General features: G+C 48.2%; 4 protein-coding genes across 5 annotated transcripts in view; 2 read left to right on the top strand and 2 right to left on the bottom strand.

Annotated features, from left to right (window-relative positions):
* The first annotated feature begins 530 nt into the window (after nucleotides 1-530).
* Nucleotides 531-2,655, top strand: LOC135817828 (NEDD8-activating enzyme E1 catalytic subunit-like). The gene has a single exon (XM_065331106.1). The coding sequence runs from the start codon at nucleotides 684-686 to the stop codon at nucleotides 2,022-2,024; it is 1,341 nt and encodes a 446-aa protein (XP_065187178.1). The 5' UTR covers nucleotides 531-683; the 3' UTR covers nucleotides 2,025-2,655.
* LOC135817829 (haloacid dehalogenase-like hydrolase domain-containing protein 2) lies at nucleotides 2,224-8,312 on the bottom strand. Its single transcript, XM_065331107.1, has 6 exons — nucleotides 7,967-8,312; nucleotides 6,369-6,480; nucleotides 5,229-5,431; nucleotides 4,504-4,720; nucleotides 4,169-4,232; nucleotides 2,224-3,807 (listed from the first exon to the last, which is right to left on the bottom strand). The coding sequence occupies exons 1-6, from the start codon at nucleotides 8,062-8,064 to the stop codon at nucleotides 3,701-3,703; spliced, it is 801 nt and encodes a 266-aa protein (XP_065187179.1). The 5' UTR covers nucleotides 8,065-8,312; the 3' UTR covers nucleotides 2,224-3,700.
* Nucleotides 8,313-8,572: 260 nt separating this feature from the next.
* Nucleotides 8,573-20,656, top strand: LOC135817827 (transcription initiation factor TFIID subunit 4-like). The gene is made up of 13 exons (XM_065331105.1): nucleotides 8,573-8,930; nucleotides 11,291-11,389; nucleotides 12,311-12,983; nucleotides 13,333-13,462; nucleotides 13,889-13,934; nucleotides 15,289-15,400; nucleotides 15,538-15,602; nucleotides 16,071-16,136; nucleotides 16,416-16,541; nucleotides 17,284-17,340; nucleotides 18,083-18,178; nucleotides 18,729-18,800; nucleotides 19,761-20,656. The coding sequence occupies exons 1-13, from the start codon at nucleotides 8,589-8,591 to the stop codon at nucleotides 19,872-19,874; spliced, it is 1,998 nt and encodes a 665-aa protein (XP_065187177.1). The 5' UTR covers nucleotides 8,573-8,588; the 3' UTR covers nucleotides 19,875-20,656.
* A 1,340-nt stretch (nucleotides 20,657-21,996) lies between these two features.
* Nucleotides 21,997-25,927, bottom strand: part of LOC135817825 (heat shock factor protein-like) — an 11,341-nt gene continuing 7,410 nt past the window's right edge. For both annotated transcript variants that reach the window (XM_065331102.1, XM_065331103.1), the window contains exons 9-11: nucleotides 25,757-25,853; nucleotides 23,442-23,570; nucleotides 21,997-22,760 (exon numbers count right to left, since the gene is read on the bottom strand). In XM_065331102.1, the coding sequence (XP_065187174.1) occupies nucleotides 23,442-23,570; nucleotides 25,757-25,853 (226 nt within the window). In that variant the 3' untranslated portion in view covers nucleotides 21,997-22,760. The remainder of the gene's footprint in view (nucleotides 22,761-23,441; nucleotides 23,571-25,756; nucleotides 25,854-25,927) is intronic.

The following is a 25,927-nucleotide window of genomic DNA, read 5'->3' as shown; positions in this document are numbered from 1 at the left end:
GAATTCACGCCACGCACAAAGAGAACTAGGGGTGCGTTTGGTTGGTACGATCTAGAACAGGATCGAACAGCTGGTGCACATGGAGCAGCCTCATGCCAACCAAACGCTACTCCAGAAACAGAGCACATTTTTGTGGAAAAATGTGCCAAACTTGGTGCATTCTTCAAAATGTGTATGGATCACCATGGTCACTTTGTACGGTACGACGAGTCCAACCCAAAAGCGTATGCACGTGATCATTTGGGAACAAAATCGATGTTCCCGCCAGGTTTCACTGTGAAAAAGTGAAACTGCTCGGTCTGCTCCGGCCTCGAGGCCGGAGCAAGCAGAACATGTTCTGGCCGACCCAGAACAGGTGCAGTCCCAACCAAACGCGCTGTTCTGGTGAATCCTGTTCTAGTTCATGCCAACCAAACGCGCCCTAGAAAACACTTGAAAAAGTTGAATTTGCCGCCGTGTTTCGTGTTATCTACATTAAATGACGTAATTCTTGGGTCGAAGAATATTCATTATTTCACCTCTAGCTCTTCCTATTATTATTGCTTTCAAAAAGGGGAGCAATTTTCAAATGTCTCATTTTCCATTCAGCCATCTCCTCTCTCAGAACGGCAGGATCTAGGAGTACCGGAGTATCGATTGAAGCGCTTTGACGACTTTTACAATAGCCCTTGGAATATTCAGAAATGGGCTCTGTAGGAAATGGCGATGTGGAGACTCAACAGGATGTCCAGACGCCATCAACTTGGTCTGGACGGTGGACACACGTCTTGAACGCGCTGCACAGTGAAGAGGACACGGATGGCGAAGCCACGCTGACATTCCTGCAAGATGCATGCAGGGTCCTGGTAGTGGGTGCCGGTGGTCTCGGCTGCGAGCTTCTCAAGTCCTTAGCCCTTCTGGGATTCGCCAACATTGACGTAATCGACATGGATACAATCGACTTATCTAATTTGAACAGGCAATTCCTGTTCCGACGTTCCGATATAGGGCGACCTAAGGCCGAGGCAGCTGCTGAGTTCATTAACAAACGTGTGCCAGGCTGCAAAGTTGTCCCGCACTACTGCAAGATTCAGGACTTCGACGCCTGCTTCTATCGCAAGTTTCATGTCATTGTCCTGGGCTTGGACTCCGTGCTGGCCCGCCGTTGGATGAATGGTATGCTAGTTAGCATGTTGGAGTATGATCCGAATGATGGCTCGCCGCGAGGGGATACCATCGTGCCATTCGTTGACGGCGGTACGGAGGGCTTCCAGGGCAATGCCCGCGTGGTGCTGCCTGGCCTAACGCCCTGCATTGAGTGCACCATAAACCTTTACCCACCGCAAGTCACCTTCCCGCTGTGCACTATAGCCCATCAGCCTCGCCTGCCCGAACACTGCGTGGAGTTTGCCAAGGTGCTGCTCTGGCCACAAGAGAAGCCATTCGGCGACGGCGTATCGGTGGACGGCGACAATCCGGAGCACATCAGCTGGTTGTTTGAGAAGGCGCAAGAACGAGCTGCGGAGTTCAGCATCAGCGGCGTCAACTATCGCCTGACGCAAGGCGTCGTTAAGAACATCGTACCGGCAGTGGCATCGACAAACGCGGCCATTGCAGCGGCGTGCGCATCCGAGGCGTTCAAGGTGGCCTCCAACATGCAGTTCATGCAGAACTATATGCAGTTCAACGACGGTGATGGCGTGTACTGCTCTGTAATGGAGATGGAGAAGGACGAGGAGTGTCCGTGCTGCAGCACTCGGCCACGCATGGTTCATTTCAAGCGCTCTGACACGCTGCAGGTGGTGCTGGACTACTTCTGTAACAATCTCAGCCTGCAGATGAAGTCGCCAGGTATCACTGCAATGGTAGAGTCGCAGAACAAGACGCTCTACATGTTTCGGCCAAAGTTCATTGAGCAGCGCACTCGGCCGAATCTCCAGCGTACTCTCACAGATCTCGGCTTAACGGATGGCCATCAGCTGGTCGTGGCGGACGAGACCACGCCAAAAAGCCTGCTCTTCAACATCGTGTACGACTCGGAATGAGGCCATCTTCAAGCGGTATGTACCAATATCTGTGAACAGATGCCATGATGTGTGCTGTTTGTGGGGACGTGCCTCGATCACACATGAATGCGACATGCCACGAACTGCTTGCACGCTCCACCTTGAAACCAAAGTAAAACATTCCACTGTAAGCTCACGAAACACATGTTCTCCTTCCTTCCCTTCCGCAAATCATGAATTCGAATTCGGAATCCTGTGCCTAATCTGCACGTAACATTTTTACTGAATTTTAACGATTTTTTCTACACAGGAACATGAGCTAGGTATGGGTGTACAAACCGTGCTGCAATGTACAAAATTAAATTAATACTTATAAAAAATCATCCTGCCTTGAAGCAGATCATACAAAGCTTTTCTTCTGTGCTGCTTCCTACTGCATAGTACATAAAAGAGAACTGCCCAGCTACTGTACAGGAGACATTAGGTGAATAGTTTGTGCCTTTAGCTGGATGATAGGAAGCCATCATGATAGTATTATTCATTTTTAGACCAAGTGTTATGAGTATGATTTCTTATCAAGATGCATGTATAGAATTATGGCTGTTATTCGTTCTACCAAGTTGTTATCTTGTCGTTTTGTCACGTTGGCTTGAAAATGTCCAATATTGAGCTTGAAACTTGAACCGGTGGCTGCTGGGTACGCGGTGCGGTGTGTGGTTGGCTTCAGATGGGTTTAGTATGTCTGCATAGTCCCATTGCATAGAACTCGTGAAACGCACAGGTGCTGTGGTCGGTGTTCCAGATGACTCTCAGTCTCTGTGTGAAACAGACCTGCGATACGTGCTGCAGGGGTGGTGGTGATGCGGAGGGGACTTTCCCTTCCTGCCATGCATGCTGTGGTGGTGGTGGTGGTGATGTGGAGGGTGCTTTCCCTCCTTGCAAGTCCTGATAACCACCCTTGTTGCATGTAGATATACTACCGTCGTGGACATGGAAATCCGGTCGATTGACGCGGGGCCGGCGCCCTCAGTGCGTACAGAACGCTGAGTTGGAGTGCACGTGTTGATCGTATGGGTACTCGCGGCTGCACGGCCAGCGCCCTGGGCCGCTCGACGATCGACCGGATTTCCACGTCCATGACAGTAGTACTTGACGGATGGTTGAAGCTTGAGATAACCTGGACTGTGGCACTGGACGTCTGGGTAGGCTTTCTACCCACCCAGCGGCCATTGAGCAGAACGTCATCATTATTATCGGCACTTCCGCGGCAGTGTCAACTAAGCTTGCACGTAGATGCGGCCAGTCTGCACGTTTGCTCTTGCTCGGTCATTGGAGTACATTAAAACTGTACTGTGCACATTAAAACGTACACAGCCAGCTACCAGCAGCCTTCCAACTTGGAAGGTTCTAAGTTCTGAAGTAACGTAAGAAAGGGGTGATACAGTCAGCTACGTGTACATTACTGGTCTGGAATGTACACGAGGCAATCCGTTTAGCTCGTGTACAGGAACATCACTGGCTGCCAACTCCGCCGCCGTTTTCTTTGGGCCATGGGCATGGGTGCATTTCGGTGTGGTTGATGACTGGTCTGGAATGTACACGAGGCAATCCTTCCAGCTTGTGTACAGTATTAAACACCACTGGCTGCCAACTCCGCCGCCTTTTTCTTCTGGCCATGGGTGCATTTCGGTGTGGTTGTCAGATGCATTGGCCGTTCAAGAGATGTCATCACCCAGCAACATGTCCACGGCGGAAGCAAACGTGTCGCATGCAACTCCGCCGGTGTTTTCCAACAAGCTGTCGTCCCCCGATCGGTATTTGCCTGCACAGGGTAGGGTGCACACAGAAGCATGATCTCGGTCACGGGCACACAGAGTAGAGAAACTAACTTCACTTGAATCAGGTGTGCAAGCACGTCAGTGTTGCTGCAAAGCAAGTATGCTGGCATACCGACTACTTCAAAGAACATGTAGCAACTTCTAACACGAGTAGTGTTGTTGAGTAGCTTCGCATTCCGAGTCAGACACAAGAGACTGATGATTCTGAACTCATCCTACTTGCACTCGTGATGCAATCGTTACGTGCTCGTTTTTCGAGTTTCCAGATCTGACAGACAAACACGGATGTCTTTCAGTGGTATGCACACTCTGTCCTGCCCAAGGCAACATCCAAACATCACTCACCGGTTCTGACAAGGACGGCGCGCAACCCTGCATCCATGGCACCGCGTACATCATCGCGCACATCCTAGACAACCAAGAGCAACAGCGAACATAGCAATAGCAAACACAGCACACAGCACACATTGACATAAAATTCAGCTGCTGCTCGGCACGAGTTACGGTCAGGGAGTCTTAAAATACCAGTATCTTAAGACTCCCTGGTCAGTGATTACGCTTGCATGCTGAAACTGTAGTAGCCAATAAAATATTTATTAGATAAGAGACATCTACGACATTTGTAAGAGCAATAAATCAAGCCGGAATTACACCCAACAACACATTGGCATCCCACTTACATCGCCGATCATGACCACTTCGTCGGGACTGCAGTTCAAGCCGTCCATGCACGCCCGAAAGAACGCTATCTCCGGCTTTCCGACCACTTCGGCACGGACACCGCTGGCGTACTCCAGAGCTTCGACAAATGGCCCGGGACCCAACGCCAGGCCATCCGGCCTCTTGTATAAGCGCGCTTTGTGGATAGCAATCAGGGGATTCCCCGCTTGCAAAATCCTGTACGAGAAGACACATAAATTATAAAACGAACAGTAGCCAGAAATTTAAAAGTGTGTGTGTGTGTGTGTGTGTGTGTGTGTGTGTGTGTGTGTCTGACAGTAAATACAAGGTGGATGGGATACTGTCCACCACCAAACGCGCCCAATGGTGCTGAAAACTATACACAGTAACCCCAGAATACGGCTAGATTTTCACCAGGAAGAGAGCAACAGATACACCCAGCGTGTATCCCTGTTGAGGATCCAACCACATTCTGTGTGTCCCCTAGCAAAAAGTGCTCAGTGCGAAGGGTCTAGAAGTGAATCATGACGGTAACTGTTGTCCACACTCCTGGTCATGAAACCAACTTTGTTTTCTAAACGAGTGTTTTTCGGCAGCGAGTGCATCGAGGTAGTGTTTAATGCAGGGAATAGCTGCTGTGCAGTGATACAAGCCCATGGAAGCAATGTAATCTTCCTTGGGGAGAAGCAAATGGAAAGCCTGCTCGCCGAGTGAGCCAACATACCGGAATGCACGGTTCATGGTGGCGTAGTCAAACTTGCTCGGCGCCAGGGCCACCACCACCGCACTGGCGTCGGAGCCGTCGGCCTCCCCGGAGCGTGGCAGGTCACTGAACTCCTCCAGGAGCGCGTCATCCTCCATTATGTAGTACGGCCTCAGGTGCCGTTGCCGAATCAACGAATGAGCTGCGCGGAGTGCGGTGTAGATCTGAACAATAACAATCAGCAAAGCAAACATGTCTTTCCGAAGAAGAGGCTGTAGCGACTTTATGCGATACTTGAGAAATTGTGTGTTGCTCCCTCCCTACTCACTTCCTACATCTTTGCAGGTAGCCTACTTTCCTAATATCTTTGCCTCAACTGGGCAAAAAATAAAGATATTGAGGATGCTGCAATAATAGGGGAGAAATACATTGTTCTACAGTCAGACCTCGCATAACCGCACACATCCGTTTTCGAGAAAAATATCCGGATAGGCGAGGGAACCGGATAATCGAACACACATACTGTATGTGTGCATGTCATATGCTGTAAATTGGTAACCAGTGATTATCTTCCGGATGGCGAGGGATCCGGATAAACGAGGACCGGATAAGCGAGATCTGACTGTACCAGCTATCTATCTTCATGTGGACATCATTTTCAAAATTCTACATTCACTCTGGGGATTTCCCATTGCGCTTATCAGTCCAGGCACGGCGGTGACCTGGCACAAGCGAAACTTCCTAAGCGGTTGTAACGCGGACGTGCGAACTTCACTTTACTACTGTTCATGTGATCATGTTTACGGCCACGCACTCACCGACCATTCGCAACGTATGTTTCCATAATCCCGTGCTGCCTATCGGTGCTGTCTATCTGGTGTGGCCGTGCATTTCTTGCACTTTCAGCATAGTCCACGTTTCCTCTTTCCTTTAGTAACTTGCACTGTGGTTGTGTTGTACAAGAAGGTTATGCGACATGACGTGGTACTTTGGGCGCTTGGGATGGGACATTGATAGATAATAAAACACTCCGTAGCTGATGCGGGGCAGCTCAAAAATGACAAATCCTCTACGAATCCTTAGGCAGGCAATGAGAGAACAAGGAATATTGATGCTACTGACGTCAGGCATAATCATCTCAACCCGGTTAATAGTGTGTACCTCGTTTAGCTCAATTCCAAAACCAATTGAATCTAAACGCTTCTTGAGGGCACGCCGCGACTCTTTTGTTGTATTAGTGACAAAGCGAACAGGAATGCCCGACATCCTCAACCTAAGCAGAAAAGACAAGACAACCCAGGTCTTTAGCCAAAGACCACAAACTACTAATGGTGGTCAATTATACAGCCTTGCAAGATGTTGAATGGAGCAATCCCAGCACAAGTAACTAGTTGCTATGGCTTCTGCTGTAGCATCGCTATCATCACCTCCAGGCGATGGGCGTCAAATGATGTGTGTGTGTGTGTGTGTGTGTGTGTGTGTGTGTGTGTGTGTGTGTGTGTGTGTGTGTGCGTGTGTCCACTGGAGATGGGGCGTCAAAGGTCAAAGGTGTGTGTGTGTGTGTGTGTGTGTGTGTGTGTGAGTGAGAGAGAGAGAGAGAGAGAGAGAGAGAGAGAGAGAGAGAGAGAGAGAGAGAGAGAGAGAGAGAGAGAGAGAGAGAGAGAGAGAGAGAGAGAGAGAGAGAGAGAGAGAGAGAGGTCTATGCAGGTAGTATATGGATATTTGACGCCAACCAGGATGCTGCTGAGGCGGAGGAGCAGTTTTAATAGAGAAAATACTGTAATTTGGGCTTGGGGAGATCTGACACCAATCAAGCAGTATTACAGCTCTGCACATCATCCATCGAGCACTTTGACCCGTACTTAAAGGTTCTTCTGCAGTTTCGTACTGTAATTGTACTCAAACCCTATTCACATGATGCCGCTGACGGCGCTTGCTGGGAGCTGGGTCAGTGGCCTAGCGCTGGATATGCATTGGTGATTGGGCATACGTGAACCTCGCAGTCATAGCGTTTAAGGAGACAGCACGGACAACTGGAATGTGAAACGATGTGAGCTTCGCTCCCCGGTTGCCCGTTCCGGTCGTCCCTGAGGGAGGGCCTATTTATACACACTCGCACACATGCCATGGGCCGCGTTGGGGTGCTAGTAACAGCGGGTCAAGGCCGCAATCGCAGTCGCAAGTTCCACAGATCACAGGTAATGTAAAGCTTCCCAAATCGGGGTCAAACTGCACATTGTTTCTGGTACTATGGTCTCCTGCAGTCGACTCTCCCTAGATGCTTCGGCTCCCGGATGTGAACCAACCCAAGGAGCAGAGCTACACGTACACACATGAGTTACAGAGCACCATGACTCTTCGTAAAACGAAACCGAGGCGTAGTATAGTACACCGTACGAGGTACTTTGTAACTCGCGTGGGAACTGTACAAGCTTCATGTAGCATGCACGTTATAATTTTCTCAGATTCCAGTTCCCCCCCCCCCCCCTAGGCCCTCCCTATAATTTTCTTATGTTCGTTTTTAGCGATCGACTGGTTATTATTTTCTTTCTTTTTATTTCACGCTATACATATTATTATTGTTGGGTCCATATTGTGTTTTCAGATTTTCACGACTTCAAATAAATACCCGGACCCCGGCCCCCCTTCAACTTCAAGTTTGTTAAAAAACAAATTGCACATGTGCGTGTATGCGGTGAGTATTTTTATTACTACAAATGTGTACTTCAAATACTGCATGATTATTTAAATATACTGACCTCTTCAGTGCCAGCACGGCGCCCTGGGTAGGTGCGTCACCAACATGCAAGGTACCATTCAGGTCCAACAGCACTGCCTTCACAGATTTCCACGCCATTGTGACTTGTTTGAAGGATCATTCAAGATAGTACGAGTCGTATGCACACATTCACTACTCATCAAAATATGGTTTCAGTTGGTAACTAACTTACTTGCAAAGCTTTTGGAACGTACGTTTCAGAAGTGTTGGATCTCTGTCTAGACTACAGTTTTTGGAAGGCTTCTTTTTTGTTTACTTACTGAGTACTCGGTATTTTCTACTGTCAACTCACTGCACTGGTGAACTCGACTTCGATAAAGTAAAAGTTCGATTCAAATACAACATTAACAAGCACTGATTCATCACCACATGGCGAAGACGTCATCACGGTCATGGGGATTCACCGATTCAACCACTGTTCTTTTCGTTTTCCTGCCTCGATTCTGCGGGAATCCCCTGAAATCACAAACATATGGCCAGAATCGTACTAAACCTCAGAGTTAGAAGGTGAGTTCTGGAGTTACCAGCCAGGTCTTGTTATTGAAAATCGTAAAAGCGCATGCGCATGTTTCAGGGAGTATAAAAGTCTTGTCTAATGGAGAATGGACCAGTCGACAAAACGGTCGGCTGAAGGAGATTTAGCAGAAAGTGGTGCGATGGATATCTTAGGAATTGCAGATGTCCTGGATGGATCTGGGGAGGATACCCGAGCTGTACAGGATATGGCTGCATCGTTGGCGCAGCAGTTAGGCTCCGAGCCTACCCCTCGTCCTGCTGCACCCACTCCTCCTATTCGTAACACTGCTTCACCCAAAGTAATGGAAACACAAATGAGAGATAAAGTCAATAGGTTGAGGCAGTTATTGGGACGACTCATTGAAATGGCGACGCAGAAGGACGAGAAATTCGGGCAGGTGATGAGAGAATTGGTGAAAAAGCTTCTGGTAAGTCGAATACTATTTTCATGAGAAGTTTTGAAATTGTTTTCCCTTTTGCCCATTTGAAAATTCAAACAATTTCACATCACATTCAACGCAAGGGGCATCTCTCCAATACCTAATTATGTGTCAATTATCTCCGGTTCAGGGCAGCTGTTTTTCTGTAAATTATGCAGTGCACTCATTGCCTGTACATGTGTAGCATGACGTCATTCGCCATCTACTAATACATGATGTAGATGACCTACTATGTACATGATTGGGCAACTAAAATCGAGCAAGTAAATAGCCATCTGCAGCCTGGTAACCTTTTACGTTTCCTCAGCATGCATTGGAGGTAGAACATGCCCATGCCAAAGGCACATATTCAAACGATATAGTTTGCGCATAGTAGTGATCATGTAAACATAGAAGCTATGCACGCTTACAACACATTGTAGTCAGTAAGCTTGGCACAACTGTCACGATGCGATGTGCGATATGGACCTTCGTTGCAGCCAAAGTTGTACATTAGGTTCAAGAGCAATACAGTAGTTGCTTATAGATTTGTACAAGTTTTACCGAGCTACGTGAATGCCTTGGGATGGTATTTTGCGAGTTCGCATTGCTCCTGGGCCCCGCTGCACTTCGCACACACACACACACACACACACCACACACCACAGACACCTCACACACACACACATCGACACGCGCACACACACACACACACACACACATGCATACACATCTAAAAACTGTGAATCCTGCTTTACAGTAAGATCGGGTGCTGAAGAACGTCCAGGCTAGAAAATTGCCGACACCGGGCTGGAAGAAAAGATCTAAAAGCCCAGTGTCTTCATATGACACTGCATACATATGATAGTGCACCTACACTGCGTGAAGAGACTCTTCAATCTCGAAAATAAGAGCATCAGTTCACTAGCCTGAAGCGGACATCCCCACCCGTTCTCCTGTGCATCATATTCTGCCGAGGGGTGGGCACTGCCCCTACCTCTCATCTCTGCCCCCTCCCCTCCTCTCTCTCTCTCTCTCTCTTCCACATACACACACACACACACACACGCGCAAACTGTCTGTCCACACTCCGCATCGCGAATGTTGCTAGATTAATACTGTTCCACACCACACTTATTTGCACATCATGCGGCCCAGCCTCTGCCTGGGGAGTACCATGTACATGTATGCTGAATAACCCACATGACTGCAAACCAGTCTGTCAGTAGAATCCCCTGATATCAGCATAACATTGAAGACCAGAGTGTGGACTTCATATGGGTGGCTGTCATCGTAAAATTCCAACATTGAAGACCAGAGTGTGGACTTCATATGGGTGGCTGTCATGGTAAAATTCCAACATTGAAGACCAGAGTGTGGACTTCATATGGGTGGCTGTCATGGTAAAATTCCAAAATTGAAGACCGGAGTGTGGACTTCATATGGGTGGCTGTCATGGTAAAATTCCAAGATGAGAATGATACAGTGTGTACAAGTGAGATTCCAGCAGCTCTCCTGCTGCAGCTTGGTTGTATGCGCTGTGCCACTTCGCAACGTTCATCTGCATCGCCTATACTGTAACCCAGGAATTTTGCTGTGACAAGTTCCCATGCGGAGTGCTGCTCGCTCTGGTTTCATGCACTCTTGATATCGAAGGTACTGAGCCGCAAGTACTGTGTGGATTGCACCAAGAGTAGATAAACAAGAGTGTGCAACTCGCGGATGGGTAGGCCCACGGCGGAATTTTTTGTTGACGTAATCTTTTCGACGACGCACGCGCTGCGAGTCTTTTGGAAAGTTTTCCCTCATGCTCTTGGCCGGCTTTACATTACAAGGTCGGTGCCCAGCACGTGCGCTCACACTGCTCTGCGGCGAAATGCGCGTTCTTCTGAAAAAAGGTGACGTCAACGAAAAATTCCGCCGTGGGCGGGGGTATCTGCAGATTATGCAGGAGAGATCCGGAGTTGCACACTCTTGTTAATCTACTCTTGATTGCACCAATAAACGAGAGTCTTTTAAAGACTTTTTTAATGTCGACGTGGACATTGTATGAGGAGTTGACCACAGTGAACGCGTAAAGTTCTGGCCAGAGAAATTTGACACCATAAAAAAAATAGCGCCGGGCACTATGCTGCCCTAGCACCACACGCACTACTCTGTACACTCGAATGCGGCGCTACTTTATTCATGAGTTCGAATTTCTCTTGCCAGATCTATGGGTCGTCAGCTGCTGTTTATGTGGCTCGTATCTGTATGTTGCTTCCTTTTCGCGTTGGAAGTGAGCCTTTGAGCTAGGACACTGCCGACCTTCACCTTTGTTCTTCATCAACATGTTGCTCGCCTCTGTGTTTTCGTTGTGCTAAACACAGGATGGGAACATGTCTGATTCCAAGTTCATCACGGAGATCGACAGGATAGGAGGAATCAAACTTCAGTCACAGGCAGCAAACTTTCCACACTTTCTCTCGGTGAGTGGTGCCCATCACTCTCTTGTCATCCCTACTGCCGTACCCGCCCCTGTAGTACATTCTAATTCATGTTTAGCCACCAGCCTGGGCTGCACTGAGGCAGCTCTCTATGAAGTGATAGTCTCTCTGTACAAGCTGTATGTTAAAGTGTGGTGTGATGTCTACACGCTGTGTGTTGAAGTGTGGTGTGATGGCTACCACCTGTATGTTGAAGTGTGGCTTGGTGTCTACACGCTGTGCGTTGTTCGATGTCTAAGACAACTACCTCTACGGGCAGTGGTGTATCAATTGGGAGGGATTCAGGGCGCGTTTGATTGGTGGGGCCCGGAACAGGATTGTCTCAACCAGGGGTGTTCATTGGTCTGTACTGGCACTGGAGTGTTCAGAGCATGTTCTCAACACTCCAATCCACTGCTGGAGCTGCCAGAGGAAGTTGCAAAACCCAATGAATACCCACATGGTGATGGTTACTGCACTATTTCTGGCAAACAAATTTTATAGAAAAGAAAAAAGGACCAAGGAACTAACTGGCTAACAGCTCTAGCACATCTTGGATTCCCTTTTATGTTATCGTATAACTTAGAACCTTCCAAGTTGGAAGGCTGTTGGAGTGCGCATCCAAGATGTGCTAGAGCTGTTAGCCAGTTAGTTGTAGAACGACAGTACCGTCGGTCAGTGTCATGCAATGTTATCTCATGAGCTGATTGTTTAGTAACTGGTGGTGCTAGTGGACATTACAGCGCAACTTGTAGTTCCTTGATTCTTTTTCTTTTTCTATAAATTTATACTTGGCTCTCCATCCGAGTCCATTCAAACAAATGTTGTTATTCTCTTTCATTGGAAGCTGCTGTTCCGACTACTACAGCCAATCTGATCTGACCAATATACTGTGCCCTTGTTGTGATCTTGATGTGTCCGCAGTCCACTTTACCGTATCTACGATTTCAACTACAGCAGGAGACTCAGGCCATCTTCCAGCAGAAAGCTAAGCGCGCAACTCCCAGCATCAAAACCGAGCCAGCATCCACATCCCCTGCACCACCGACGACCATGACGCAGGCTGCAATACCTGCTGCTGCGCCTACTACTGCAGCTACTCCAAGCGCAACCCCAGCTGCTGCGGCGATTTCCGCAAGTACAAATTCCGTCACAGCCGCCGCTGCAGGTGTAACAACTACTTCCAGCACTCGCGTCACCCCAGCAGTAGCCGCCGCTGCTGCTGCTGCTGCCTCTGCGACTGCCACTGGTAGCAGCCCTAACACACCAACACCATTGGTGAATCCCAACGCTCTCCGAGCCTTGCTGCAGGCTGCAGGCCAGCAGAAGATGATGGAAGCGCTGAAGAACCCGCAGCTCTACCATATGTTCATGCAGCGCCACGCGCAGCAGGCGTCACTAGCCGCCAAGGGACAGCAGAGGCCGACTGCTGCCACCACCACCGCCACCGCAGCACCCACTGTGCCTCCGCAGGTGTCTAGCATCTCTGCGACAACCGCAACCGCCAACCTTGCTCCGGCAGTGCTGAAAACGCCGGCGCCACCGTCCGTGGTTGCTTCCACGGCGTCGGCTTCGGTACCGACACCAACGACTGCAGGTACGTGCAGTCTGAATGAAGCCGAGAAAACAGAATAGCAGAATATTCCAGGTGTCTCCGATAAAAGGAGCACACGCTGTAAAGGCTGTGGTTGTTAGCACGGTGTCAGTGGAATTCAGTGTGGCATGCCAGATACATAGCGTGACTGTATTTTTTCTTGCTCTGCATTGAGTTATTGAATGGAGCAAAAATATAAGCGCGGTCTCCTGTATATGCGCGCGGGGTAGAGTGGTGTTGAAAGAGTACGAGCACAGCGCTTATAATAGAGAATATACGGTGTGTGTGTGTGTGTGTGTGTGTGTGCGTGTGTGTGTGCGTGTGTGTGTGCATCTCTGTGTTATTTTCTCAGTGGCCGTACCGAGTCATCCACAGCCAGTGGCGACGTCTTCTGCACCGACCGCAAGTAGCACAACAACACCATCCAAGCCAAGTGCCACCAGCAAGGCTGCAAAGTCTAAAACGAAAGACGATGCACCCGGGTAAGCGAAGTCTCTTTGCAATTCCTCCGAACATGCAGTGCAACTGCGTGTGCACGTTGCGGTTTGACTCCTCCCTCAACAGTGAAGGCTACTCAACTGGCTGTGCACATTGTAGTATGACTCCTCACTCGACCGTGAAGGCCACTGTGCTTGCTCTGCTTTGAAACGAGTCGTGATGCCGGACACAAGAGAGCTGAGAAACCTCGCGTCTCATGAATTGGATGCAGATTATGTTGAGGAGATTGTGCTTACCCAGCCCGGTCCTTCGTTTAGGGAAGCAGAGAGGTGTGCTCGACTTACCCATACAGTGCGTGCTGTGCTGTGAGATTGCCGTCTTCTCCCAGTTTCAACGCTTTGTTCTCTTGCTCGATTCTATGACGAGAAGTCACATGTCCTCGTCTCTTGCCCTCTGGTTTGCGTGCGCAGGGAGGATGATAACGATGTGACGCTCGTTGGAGGAGTAAATCTCCGTGTAAGTACACGGCCAGTTTCTATTGTCAATCGTAGCCCACTAGAAAATACCGCTAGAACTTCTGCCACGTGCTCCCGGTGTGTGCTGTGTGGCAGGGTCTTATCGGGTAGTCCGGTCATGCGCTGTCCCGCCCTTCCAAGCATTTTCACGGCGCGGAACGTGCAAAACTGGGGTCGTGTTTTGAATTCGTTGCCCGAATAAATTCATACTTTGTAAATGCAACTTGAATTCATGCTCCACATGAGTCTGCTTGGCACATGTGATGTTTTAAGTACATCTTCTTCTTCTTCTCTACTGATACAACTAGCCATTCACATACACACATACCGGTACATGTACACACCTGTTTCGCCACTCACCGTCACGTGTACTCGCATCCAATCACGTGTAATCAGTTGCCATTTCCTTGTACATTCTCGTGCACTCTCACACTTGTTATGGAAACTTTCCCAATGGTGCGGAGGAAAGCATCCTTGTAATCGAATTTCACGCGGCGACAACATGAATCGTGCAGTTAAACCAGGTGGAAATCTTTACTGAAGCATTGCTATTTTTTTCTGTTGTAAAAATGTTCTCTGGCATGCGTAGACACCAGAACTGATGTTCTAAGGGATACTTGTGAACTTTTTCTTTGTACTAAGTGCAATGAAATGCACAACTATACTCCGTACGAATATCATTTCTGTAATTTTGGTACTGTAAAAGCAGCCATTTTCGGTGGTGTTTTATGTTCGGTATCTTTGGTGCCGAAAATTTCAATACTAGTACAGTCGAATGTCACTTATCCGACCACTTCGGGGATCAGGCATGTTGGATAACTGAATATGTTGGATAACTGATATCATTTTTTATGTGCATATATGGCTGGATTTCACTGATTTATGTACACAATACCCAAATATATTCATGCATATTCATGAATTGCTCCATGTACACATACATGTTAGCATACTTGACCACATCTACTTCAAGTAAATGCATATCACACCTAAATTTACACAAAAAAATTAGAATTTTACTGTTGAGAGTCATAAAATTACCACTCCCTGGCTTGTCGGATAACCAACGTGCTCGGATAACTGGCGACCGGATAAGTGACATTCGACTGTACTAGTACACTTACCTGGAAAACGGGTTTACCGAAAATTTCCCTCCGCCAAACCGCCGATTTTGGAGAATACCGAAAATATTAAACCACCGAAAATTTCTTCTTTTACAGTAAGCCAGAGAAAAACAGAAAAACCCCTTATCGCTCGGTGAGCAGCTGCAAACAATCTTTGTGAGTTGATGTAAACGTATGTACAAACGTGATTTTTGCTTTCTTTTCCTTCCTTGAATTTGTGTGTGTGTGCAGGAGGAGACGGCGATTCTAACTGGTGCTGAGCATGCCCCACTTCAAACACAAACTTGCGGTGATCAAACACTTCTCGCTGCTGACCCTCTGCGTCAGCTGATCGCAAAGAAAGGTATGTTCCTCTCTGTCTCTCTCTCTCTCTGTCTCTCTCTGTCTCTCCCTCCCTCCCTGCGTCTGCACTGATTTCCACGGTGAGTGTGGGTGAACACACTTGTTCCTGCCTGCCATTATTTGTGTTATTCTGTGCAGTCAAAGAGTGCGGTCTGGAGTCTGCATCGCCTGAGGTTACTCAGCTTATGTCCCATGCAATGGAGGTAAGTTAGTACCGCACCGACTGTTGCCAATACCCTGAGGGCTTTTCATTACTTTAGCTAGTTATCATGCTTGTGTAGACATGAACTAGGATGTTGCAGTATAAATATCTGAAGACGGTGGCCGCACCTGCTCCCCGTGTGCTTTAGACGGCAGGAATGAATCAATCAAGTCACGTTGCAGAAAACACTGCTTCCATGGTCAGGAGCAGCCACCTTCTTCATAATTATGGTCGTGTAAAACAGCGCTTTCCCAGAACTCCCGTCACTACCACCCTATCTTGCACACTTGCCGTTACTCAGTATCAGTGCATTAAAACTCTTTTAATCCGGGCTTCCCGTCTACTGGGCACCTTTCTAACCCCGCTATGCTTCTTCTGTGTGTCACTTTGCCTGGCTTGCGTTGGCTTCTTGCGGTGATACTGCCGTTCATGTGTACATGCGCATACCCTGTGTTGTTGTTTCTCTCAGGCTCGGTTACGAGACACACTCGAGAAGCTCACTGTGATCAACCAGCATCGAGCGGAGCACTACAAGGTGTGTGTGTGTGTGTGTGTTTGTGTGTATGGGTCCTTTTCCAACAACAAAAAGGAGGGTCTTTTAATTATGTTAAGAGAAGACCACGAGGGCTTCTTTTTACAAGTATGAAGAAAGAACATGAGTTTGTAGTTGTTGCCTGTATGCTTTACAAGTAATTACAAATGAATTATTGTAGTGGAGTGTTGAGCTTGACATAACAGCCCTGCATGCTTGTTTGCCATGGCCTTGCTGCTATCCATTGTGTAATTTTGTATGCAATTCTGCGTGCCGATTCAGGAGGATAGCCAGGTGGAAATCACAACGCAGGCTAGAGGGCAGTTGCGATTCCTTGAAGAAGTCGATCGGCATAACACGAAAAAGCGGCAAGAACAGCAGCGCGAGATGCTCCTGAAAGCGGCGAAAGTAAGTTCTTGGCTTTGTAGTGTTTTTGCTCCTGTGTGTCCACTGCCATTGCTTTATGTTTGGTCATGATGCCATGAATGTGCATAGCATCACACCATTTGGGTGTTCATTTCTTTTTTTGTGAGTTGTGTTTCTCTGAACTGGTGGTCACTGGTGCTGTCTTGTGGAGACTGAGGGTGCGTTTGGTTGGTATGATCTAGAACAGGATCGAACAGCTGGTGCACATGGAGCAGCCTCATGCCAACCAAGCGGTACTCCAGAAACGGAACACATTTTTGTGAAAAATATGCCGAACTTGGTGCATTCTTCAAAATGTGTATGTGTCACCATGGTCACTGTGTACGGTACAACGAGTCCAACCCAAAAGCGTATGCACGTGATCATTTGGGACCAAAATCGATGTTCCCGCCAGGTTTCACTGTAAGAAAGTGAAACTGCTCGGTCTGCTCCAGCCTCGAGGCCGGAGCAAGCAGAACATGTTCTGGCCGACCCAGAACAGGTGCAGTCCCAACCGAACGCGCTGTTCTGGCGAATCCTGTTCTAGGTCGTACCAACCAAACGCGCCCTGAGAGTTCCGGCCTGTTTGACTTTGTTTCAATTGTGTCACTGTACTGCTGTTAACCAGTGACTCGTGCTCGTACTTCATTGCTGCCGGGTTATCAACCACTTGTTTTCTCCCCGGCAGATTTTTGGCTGCTGTTGCTGTAGCTATCTGTTTGTGTTCCGCTATGCCGTGCTGCAGAGTCGAGCGAGACCGGACGATCCCGAGGCGGCGCTGCTGAAAGAAAAAGCCCGGCAGGTAGGTGTCGTTGTACTGCACTGCAGCGGTGATCAGTACTGCAGTCAAACCTGTCACGGCGACCACCTGTACGTGGAGGCCACATTCTGAAGGTCCCTTCAGCGGTCGGCTTACACAGGTGTCACTGTATCCTAACTTGCCCAATTGGGAAACACTTGCTTTCGGTGCTAGCCCACTTCCACCAATATCTTAGTACATGTTCTTAGTCTTTTTGTGAGAGCTTGGATAATCCCCTTGTCCAGGCAAGAAGGCAGCAGTGCCTGTTCATTCTGGCGAAGTAAAATAAAATATACCAACCAATCAACATGTATCTACCATTATGACACATATGTGATGTCTTCTCGGAATTGTTGAGATTTTCTGTCCCCCTTGCCCTCAACCTTTAGCATCCCTTCGCACGCTTCTTGCGGTTTCTGTCTGTTAGGGCACCTGCAGATGTAGCATCGGTGTCTTTGTGACTGTTTATCTACATACAATTATGTACTGCCGCGGACATTGAGATCCGTGGAGAGGTCTAGCAGCCACGGGGCGCCTGCCTTGCAGCCGCGAGCACTACTGGTCCATGTTTGCACTGTGTACGTGAACTACAGTCCATGTGCGCGCTAAAAGCAGTAAGGGCGCCGGCCCCGGTCATCCCATCGGATTTCAATGTCCACGGCAGTAGTTATGCTGGTGTTGTGCTGAATATTGTTTTGTAATTGTTGTTTTTTTTGTGTATGGCTTGCTCTACTGGACTGTGCAGGTTCAGCACGAAGAAGATGAGCTGATGCGTAAAAACGCCGCTAACTTGGCTGCTCTGGCTGCCATCGGTCCTCGTAGGAAACGGAAAGCAGACGAGGTATGTACAATATCTACCGTGCCCACTTGCTTACACGTAGGTGTCGCTATTAAGTCAAGCCATGCTTGCTCTGAAAGTGGTTTTCCCGGATTACACTGAAGGGAGAGCATGGGGTAGCTGCACCTTGAATGCATTGTTATTAGTTGTGAAGGCAGCTTTCTTAGGCAGGTTGGTATTTAGGTAGTGTGGTGGCTCTTAACATTCCACTGTGTTGAATTGCCAGTTGGCATTTGATAGAGATGCCTGGCAGTCACACTGTGCATCTACTGCTTACACAGCTGCATAATGCCGTTTATTATTTTATTATTTTATTTTACTATTATTTTTTTCGGCAACGCAGATGATGGTGATGATGTGTTGAAATACACTGCCTCTTCATCTGCTGGTTTGTCTTCTTTTCCTTCTTTTTAAAATATCTGTATTGGGCCTTACCGGTAAACAGCAGCTGGTTTCACCTCGTCTTGTGGGGTCTCTCCTGTTGTTTTGACTGCTGAGTGTGCACTGTGATTACACCATGCTGATGGCATGTCGACTCTCCAACCCTGTTCAGGAACTGACCGCGTCGACAGAAGCTGCTAGTGGAGCCCCGGGCGTCGCGGCATCGCAGCCATACGCAAGTCAAGTAAGCCAGTCGTAGCCCTAGTCTAGTCCTAGTTTTGATTGATAAGCCAATCTGAAACTGGTCTTGCAACAGGTGAAATAGAGGCCAGGGTACATTGCCCAAGAAACGTGCATGACTGTATAGTACAGCACATCTAGAACTGGACTTGAAATTGCAGGGCTTTAAAGTGGCATGTCATCCCCTATGAAAGCAGTAGTAAAATGATGAAGTCTGGTTCCAGTTTCATCCTACTGTTGCGTGGGTGTACGTATGATGTTGGGAGTCCCTTGACCGATGTGTGGGTTGAAGTAAGGCGACCTTACCAGGCCCAGCGGAACCGATCCGGTTGCTCGGGCCATGGCCGGACTAGCTTTTTGGTCGCTAGCTTGTGAGGTGAGGATGTGCATCCGCCATATTATAATTACAGTGAAGCCTGTCTAAGACGACCGCTCGAGGGACTTTCAAAGTGTGGTCTTTGTAACCAGGTGGTCTCCTTATCCAGTGCCATTTGACGGGAAATAGCGTCCCTTGGTCCTGGCTGCAGTGGTCTTCTGGGACAGGTGGTCGCCTTGACAGGTTTTACTGTATGTGGCTGTGTGAAGGCTACGGTATGGCCTGCTTCCACCGCTACTGCTCACACTCTGCACCTGAAAAGTCTGCCCACCACACAGTTGTGCAGTAGGCATGCACACCCTGTGGCACTTTGTCTTTCCCAAAATGGCTCACATGGAACTCACCTAGTCGGAAAGTCCTCCCGCCGAGTAAATTCTGAATGCTGGACCCTTTCCTGGGTACTTGCTCCCGGGCTAGTATTCATAACTCGGGATGGGTTCGGCCTTGCTGTGTATTGCCATGTGTGGCATGTGTGCCGTCTTACCTACCTGCATGCCATTGGCAGGGCTCTAGCTGTATCCTCTCATTGCTCGCCCTGCTCTTTTCTTCATGTGTTGAACGTGTGTGTGTGTGTGTGCTGTGCTGTAGCTACGTACACGACAGCGCCGCATCGGTCTCAAGGACTACCTGTTTTATCTGGAGCAGGAGAAGACCAAGCGCCACTCCAAGGAGCTGTTCAAAGCCTACATGAAGCAAACGTAGCAGCAGGCAGCGGCCGAGCAGGCGTGCGCAGCACCGCGGGTCGGTGCTAAGCGTGACAATCATGTGAACGGTGTCTGCACCCATTTATTGCTGCTGGTGGTGGTGGTGGGAAGTAGCTGAAGTGCTGCTGTAAATCGAATGGACAGGCTTGCTTCTGGAAGCTGATTCTCATATGGCATATCCTTGCGATCCCAGATGTTCTTTGATTTGGGAAAGTTGCAATACTTGTCCCAACCAATTGGCTTTCTTGCACTCTGTACTGTGTGTGTAGAGTAGTGTGGCTCCCTTCCCCTTCTCAAGCACATGTGTGAGCTGGTCATTAGGGTTTGCGTTGTTTTGTTTGGTCCTTTTTTTTAAAGTATATATTTTTACAGTCCTATCACTTGGCGGGAGACCTACTGGCTTTGCTGAACGCAGGATGCGCATGCGTGTGTGGCTGTGTGTGCAGATATCCTCGCATTTCTTTTGGCATATTTTCTTTTTACTCCACTAGTACGAGTGAGCGTTCCTGTTATGTTCCACTGTTCCCGTTGCTTGTCCTCGCACTCATTGTGTCGTCTCACCTGAGTCTTTTTAAAGTTCTGGTAGGGGGAATGTACTCGTACACCTGCCAGGCCGTCGCTGATCCTATCCCTTTTATTTCATGCTCTCTCTCCTCTTCGGTGCTGTGATACACATGCCCCAGCCTGAGTGGCGTAGTAAGAGCGTTTTCATTAGCTCACTAACATCTCCACTCATCAGAAATCACCATGCGTGCACACGTGTGTGCCCCGTAACATCAAGATGCCGACGTTGTGTGTCGCACTGTGCCCGTGGGCCGCGTGGGGTAACGTTAGTTCTCTGTTCACTTGCTGTCAGTACATGTATAGGGTGGAACGAGGCTCTCACGCTTACGCGATCATCAGGCGGAAATAAAAATAATAAGAATGGCTTTTACCTGATGGTCGCATACAGTGTGAAAGTTGAGTCCCAATAGGGCTTGAAAGTGCTACGTCACAGCATAGCAACAATTTCAAAGATTCAAAAACTGGATCCACTTGGATCCAGTTTTTGTATGGATCCAAGCACATTTCAAGCGGTCTTACCCCCAGCATGGTGATGTAGCCAGTGAAACTGACTGATTTGGCTACTGGGGGCGGGGTTACAACTGGTGGCAAAATAAAAGTCACACCTGCATGCGACATGAGTGGGTTGCTATGCACCCACATACTTAGGCAATAGCAAAGTCACACCTTAGTGGATCCAAAAATAGAAATCTGATGTCAACTTACTACTCCCTGGCCGTTTTGACGTCATCACTTTCAAGCCTTGTTCTCCTTTACATGTATTTGCATCCGCTTTATGTACACGTATGGACACCTGGGAGTCGTAAAAGCTATTTTCTGACTCCCTGGTGGACACATCCGCCGGTAATAGTGACTGGACCCTCCTGGTAGCTTCGCCTTCGGGGCCGGCAAAAAGTCGCACCCACGTGTGCGCACGGCACGAGAGGCCACTCACCGCGTACTACTCGTACTTCGCCAGGGCAGAACGGATCAAGAAGTGGTTGCTTGACAGTATTGCATGATGTCATTACTTTCAAGCCTTGTGAAGTGGTAGCTGCATGTTTAGTTGTTTACTATCTCCTTTTTAAAATTATAAAACCTGGCCCAGCAGGTGTATGTGATGCATGAGTCTAACATAGCTGGTTATGTTGGTGACAACTACTGTAATTTCACAAATTTTCGGTACTTTCGGTGCGTCTGTTTCACACCTAAAATTTCAATACACCGAACAAACACTAACACACATACTACAATAGGGACCTGCTTCTCTGTACCGAAAATTTCTGTTCACCTAACCTAGCCTGTTGCCCTCATACCGAAAATTTCTGAAATTAGAGTAACTTACAGGAACAATCCACCATATGCATGCATGCATTATACGTTTGACACACAACCATGCAGGCAAGCTCTTGCCTCCTTCGCACATAAATAACTGTGTTAGTACGACCTCGTACCGACCACATACAAACTGAACGCTTGCCGCCATGCCCCCCCCCCCCCCCCCCCCCTCTGCTTGTACGCTCGCCTCAGTTGCAGCGTGGCAACACGGCAACTCGAGTCTGCCAAGAGACCGCCACTGAAGTGACTGGCTAGGTGTTTGGTTATATCAGTGATCAGGAACAATGAACAAGACTAGAGGACCAGCTAGAAACAAAGAATAAGAAAGTACTGCCACAAAGAGAACCAAAGTTTAAGACTAAACAACATAACAAAACGAGACTAAAAGTACAAGTAGCACGCGTATGCCAGTTTATAATACGACTGTCTGATATGATAATAAAAAGAAAAGAAAAAGAACTTAAAGATCGAAGCGTCAAAGACTCTGGGTTATACGATCCCACATCAAGCAGCATGCATGCACCATCAATCAAGATCGATTCATACGGGCAGCTCTAACTATGTACATTGAAGGCTGTTTGCCCGGTAGAAAACATCTTCTACCCTGCTTGTGTTCGTGTCAATTACGATCTACCAACTACACAACACAGCATGGAGACATGGTGACTACGTCCCGACACGACGCAAGAGCCTTGTTCTCTCTCTGTGTCCGTCTAAAAAGGAGTTTTTAAAACTGAGAGGCTGATTCAACCTGTGACAAGAGGGGCAGGAACAGTTCTTTTTGCTAGAGTTGTATGCGGTTATTTCATGCTGAGTTGTGACAGGTCTGCTGTTACCATGGCAACACACGCTCACAACGCGGAGTCCAACGTACCCGGGCGTTGGCCGCAAACTCACTGCCCGTCGTCTTTGTGTTCTAGCTGCTCTTGATGTAAACGCATGCAACAGCTGGGTGGGGCATTGATATTGGAACGGATTGCAGCAATCGTACGGGGTATGCGTGCTACACAGTACAACCGACAACAGAAAGAAAACACGAAACGTAATGCACATGTTAACGCAGTCTAAGCGCATCCCCGGGGTGTGTTGACTCATCACAATGTAAGCAACGATGTGCCTGACGCAAGGACAGAATGAGAATCAGTCACTGATATCAGATGGATAGAGTCAACCTTGCGAATAACAACCCTCAATCGGGCATGTAATGAGGCATGAGACAAGTGCTGAGTTGTTGCTATTCGAGAGGTTGAAAGTACCCAGTCAAATAGGTACTTGTACTAGGTGTGAAGATAGCGTCTTTATACGCGAGTTGTAATTATACCCAGGGTTGTAAATGACAAGGTTGATTGAAGTTAGATAGAGAGACAGAGAGATAGATAGGTATATAGATATAGGAAGACAGACAGACAGACATAGATAGGTACAGTACTGTTCAATGAAATCCAGTCGCGTCACTCAAGTTTGCGCCTTGCATCTTTTCGCAGCGCAGTGTTCGCAGGCCTAGTAGGGCTGCGCAACGCCCGGCGCGTACTTGAGCGGCGCGACTGGATTTCATTGAGCAGCACCGTACAGTGTAGATAGACATACAGACAGGCAGATACAAGCGTAGATAGTGGGGAGAGGAAACGGAGACAGCTTTCAGCGCTGCCACATACAATGCAGGCACCAAAGAAAGTCCACCCACCTAGCCATGGGCTGATCCTGGCGAGGAACTGGCTGTGTCGTCGTTGTCAAAGTAGTTCTTCCCAAATGGATCATCCAGTGGTATGTTGAAATCGAGGTTGGTGTCTAGGCTAGAGTCACTGAACAATTGCTGTGCAGTACAAAAGAAGAGAGCAGCAGCAGCAGTCCAACTCTTATCGACAGGGTTTTTAAATTTTTTATTCCCGATCCACTCACCACCGCCACCCACACACACACGCACGCATCTACACACGTACACCCCCCCCCCCCCCCCCCACACACACACCACACCACACGTACAGACACAGACACACACCACACACACACACACACACACACACACACACACACACACACACACACACACACACACACACACACACACACACACACACACACACACACACACACACACACACACACACACACACACACACACCATGTAGAGGCGACGGTTCGATACTGGAACGGCTTGACAGCCGAATTTGTATAGACCCAAACCGATCATCAGCGTTGATTGTTCACTCGAAATATGTTTGTGGAAGGAAACTGGCATGTTGTAGTTTGCTCTGAGGCCAGAGTCAATCGAACTGAGCCACTCCTTTGTATTGACCCATTGCCTCCAAGTTCCCCAATTTTTTGCTTCAAATCAGAGGTGGCTCCAAACCGGACAGGTTTTAGAGTGCACGTCAAATTCACTCTGGGTCTGAAATTAGGTAATTGCTATCGCTCCACGACGGCCAGTACAGAGTAACAATAAGTCTTGTGTGTGCTTCCATTAGTTTTGATTGGTATCCGGTGCTTTATTGGCGAGAGGCGAGCCGCTGTTTACCTGCAACAAGAAGTCGATTTTTCGAAAGTCGTAAAACTCAAGTCGCAGTGCGAAGCAACATGTCAAAAACTCACCTGCTTGGTATGGCGCTTCTGGTCATCGCAGAGCCATGAAATTTTGGCTCGGAGTATAACACATCGTAGTCTCACTGTGACATATGTTTTCTAATCAAAATACTAGTGGTGAAACAAATATCAAAACCGAACGAAGGAACGAATATTCTTTCGTTCACACGGATGACATCACATGCCCTCCTCTCAGTCATTTTATTGGATATTGTCACTATTATTAGGCATGACGAACGAAGGCATATATTTCTCCATCATTTCTAGGTCATTTTTCACAAAAAAATCCCCAGCTGATCACAGGCTCAAAAAACAGCTTGAGACGTGATTTTCGTTCGAGCGCCATACCTCCCTTCCAGGACCTCGGATTGCGTTCGGGGTGGCTTCTAAACAACAGCTGAGAGTTTGCTTATGCCGATAGATCTTTCAATGAAGCGATTCGGTCAAGTATTCACGAAGTTACGAAAGTTTGAAGTCGCCCGGCTGATTCTGCATACCGGGTTAACGAATATTCGCCATGAGAAATATTCGTTCGAATGTGTCAAACCGAACGAATATTCGAACATTCGGTATATTCGTTTCACCACTACAAAATACCAAGAGAGAAAGTGAATGTTGAGTTCGTTCCGGTTTGCAACGTATGTCCTATTTGAAACCGTTGCCTCTACCATGTATCATGTATATGCCCGTCGCAAGAGAAGCACTCAAATCTGCAAATGCACTGGATGTGCACCCACAGATTTTCTCTTTATAGCAATGATAGCAGATCTGATTGAAACAGATCAAGACAAGCGCCAGATAACTGTCTAATCCCCACAACTGGCGAAGCCATGTGAATCGATCCCTCAATGCACACCTGGTCTACACCACACGGAGTACATCGGAATAGGGCGGCCAAGACAGTTACCTATGCACACCCTACACTTGCTGGGGTAACCAGTATAGACAGCAAGCTGCTTTGATAGAAGCAGACACTAGATGCACTGGTAGTGGTACCTTGAAGTGAAATAGGAGTTGTTTTACTAACCAGCCTCGGCAACTGGATACTGGGAACCCAGGGCCAAAAGACATACCAACAACCTCAGCCATGAAAGATATAATTATAGCAACACACACAAACACGCACGCACGCACGCACACCTCAGACCTGCCCATCGCGGAAGCGATGATAGCGAACAGCTATATTAGACATAGCAACTTATGCTGGAATTACACCATTCAACAGCTTGCAAGGCTGATGAATTGACCGCCACTAATTTTAGCCTGGTATCCACCACACAGCTGATTGAAGTGGCTTATTCTGGCCACGACCACACACGCACGCACGCACGCACGCACCCCCACCCCCACCCCCCCACACACACAACAACATACACACATATTATACACCACACAGGGCTAGGCTGGGACGGAACTTACGTCGATCGTTTCTGGCGGTACGCCTTGCGCGGTGAGCTGCTGCAGCAGGGTGTCTAAGCCTTGATTGACGCTCGAGATGTTCTCCTGCAGTGTATCTCTGAGCAAGTAGATCAACAATGTATGAAGAGAAGGACAAAACAAGCCGGGACAGCTTTGAGTTTGCAGGATTCA

Source organism: Sycon ciliatum, chromosome 5 (genome assembly GCF_964019385.1).
Source record: "Sycon ciliatum chromosome 5, ocSycCili1.1, whole genome shotgun sequence".
In the NCBI taxonomy this organism is placed as follows: Eukaryota; Metazoa; Porifera; class Calcarea; order Leucosolenida; family Sycettidae; genus Sycon; species Sycon ciliatum.
This window is presented reverse-complemented; position numbering and strand designations above follow the sequence as displayed.

Coding starts and splice junctions, on each gene's coding strand:
- LOC135817828 (XM_065331106.1), top strand. CDS start 684: ATGGGCTCTGTAGGAAATGGCGATGTGGAGACTCAACAGGATGTCCAG.
- LOC135817829 (XM_065331107.1), bottom strand. CDS start 8,064: ATGGCGTGGAAATCTGTGAAGGCAGTGCTGTTGGACCTGAATGGTACC. Junction 6,481..7,966: donor GCCGTGCTGGCACTGAAGAG/GTCAGTATATTT, acceptor TTTTCTGCTTAG/GTTGAGGATGTCGGGCATTC. Junction 4,233..4,503: donor AAGTGGTCATGATCGGCGAT/GTAAGTGGGATG, acceptor TTGGTTGTCTAG/GATGTGCGCGATGATGTACG.
- LOC135817827 (XM_065331105.1), top strand. CDS start 8,589: ATGGACCAGTCGACAAAACGGTCGGCTGAAGGAGATTTAGCAGAAAGT. Junction 13,935..15,288: donor TTGGAGGAGTAAATCTCCGT/GTAAGTACACGG, acceptor GTGTGTGTGCAG/GAGGAGACGGCGATTCTAAC. Junction 15,401..15,537: donor TCAGCTGATCGCAAAGAAAG/GTATGTTCCTCT, acceptor TATTCTGTGCAG/TCAAAGAGTGCGGTCTGGAG.